Source organism: Etheostoma spectabile, unplaced genomic scaffold, assembly GCF_008692095.1.
Source record: "Etheostoma spectabile isolate EspeVRDwgs_2016 unplaced genomic scaffold, UIUC_Espe_1.0 scaffold270, whole genome shotgun sequence".
Lineage (NCBI taxonomy): Eukaryota > Metazoa > Chordata > Actinopteri > Perciformes > Percidae > Etheostoma > Etheostoma spectabile.
Genome location: NW_022605574.1, coordinates 182283 through 183474, shown reverse-complemented (window position 1 = coordinate 183474; position 1192 = coordinate 182283). Strand labels below are relative to the sequence as shown.

The 1192-nt window shown below is 43.8% G+C and overlaps 1 protein-coding gene across 11 annotated transcripts in view; it reads left to right on the top strand.

Annotated features, from left to right (window-relative positions):
• Nucleotides 1-1192, top strand: part of herc1 (HECT and RLD domain containing E3 ubiquitin protein ligase family member 1) — a 77106-nt gene that overhangs the window by 16774 nt on the left and 59140 nt on the right. For all 11 annotated transcript variants that reach the window (XM_032510683.1, XM_032510675.1, XM_032510677.1 and 8 more), the window contains one exon: nucleotides 648-869. In XM_032510683.1, the coding sequence (XP_032366574.1) occupies nucleotides 648-869 (222 nt within the window). The remainder of the gene's footprint in view (nucleotides 1-647; nucleotides 870-1192) is intronic.

Sequence of the window (1192 nt, the reverse complement as noted above, 5' to 3'; positions counted from 1 at the left end):
ATTGAGAGTCTAAAAGACACTAATTCTCATAGAATTGCCACTATATAACGGCATCAGGATCACAATGACAATGGGGATGATTGAAAGGAAGGACTATTACTCGTACAGGTTACTGTATGAAGGGAGGGGCTGAGGACAGGGAGGGAGACCTGCAGGAGGAGCGCTGGATTTTACAATTCTGTCCTTTTTGGCCCTTTCCAGAAAACTGCCTACCCTTAGCTTTAACCAGCCACCGGCTGTAGCCTGATGTTTAATGCAGAGATATGAGAGTGATATCGATCTTCTCATCTAAGTCTTGGCAAGAAGGCACATTTTCCTTACATAGGAATAATTGCTCTTCATCTATTGAAAAATTCCTCATGTGATGTAACAAGAAAAAAAACCTCCTGATAGTAAACAAGGAATACAAGGTAAAGCAGAAGTGTAAACAGCTTTTGGTGAAGGCCAACTTTTCTCATCAACCAAACATTACATTACATTGGCCTTATTTCCCTGATTACTGAATTAGTGATTTAGCATTTGGTGACTGACCTGGTGTTGCCCTTAGTATGTACCTCAGTACCAACACATTTATAACCAAGTGCTGTTGTTTGGTCAGGTTTTTTAAGGTCAGCAATCTTATTGACATGTATGTCTTTGTGCCACAGAGGATGCAGCTCGACATTATCCTGACGAGTCTCCAGGACCACACCCACGTGGCCTCACTCCTGGGTTACAGCTCTCCTGCTGATGGCCCTGAGGTACTTTCTTCTGGCCCGAGCTTCACAGCTTCCCCAGACCCCACATACAGCACCACAGCAGGCCACCCTGACACCCACCTGGCTGAGATCCTAATGAAGACGCTGCTCAGGAACCTGGGCTTTTATACTGTAAGTGGATGTTTGGTACATCTCTATCAAAGAGCATCGCATTATTTGTGGGATCATTATGATCCATTTTGGATTAACAAGGGCAGACTTTACACACGAAGGAAGTCATCAGTGAAATCAACATATAAAAGCACCCTTGTTATGCTCTACCACTGCTCCATCTCCCTCAATATTGGAACGCAGGAGGCAGAGCCTGACTCATAAATAATCCTTTTGCTATTTTCACCTGCTGTCTATTTTCCTGGCACAGCAGTGGCTTGTTCTTCTGCCTCATTCTCTAAAGACAGCATTTATTGATTGTAAATACACACGCACACACACAC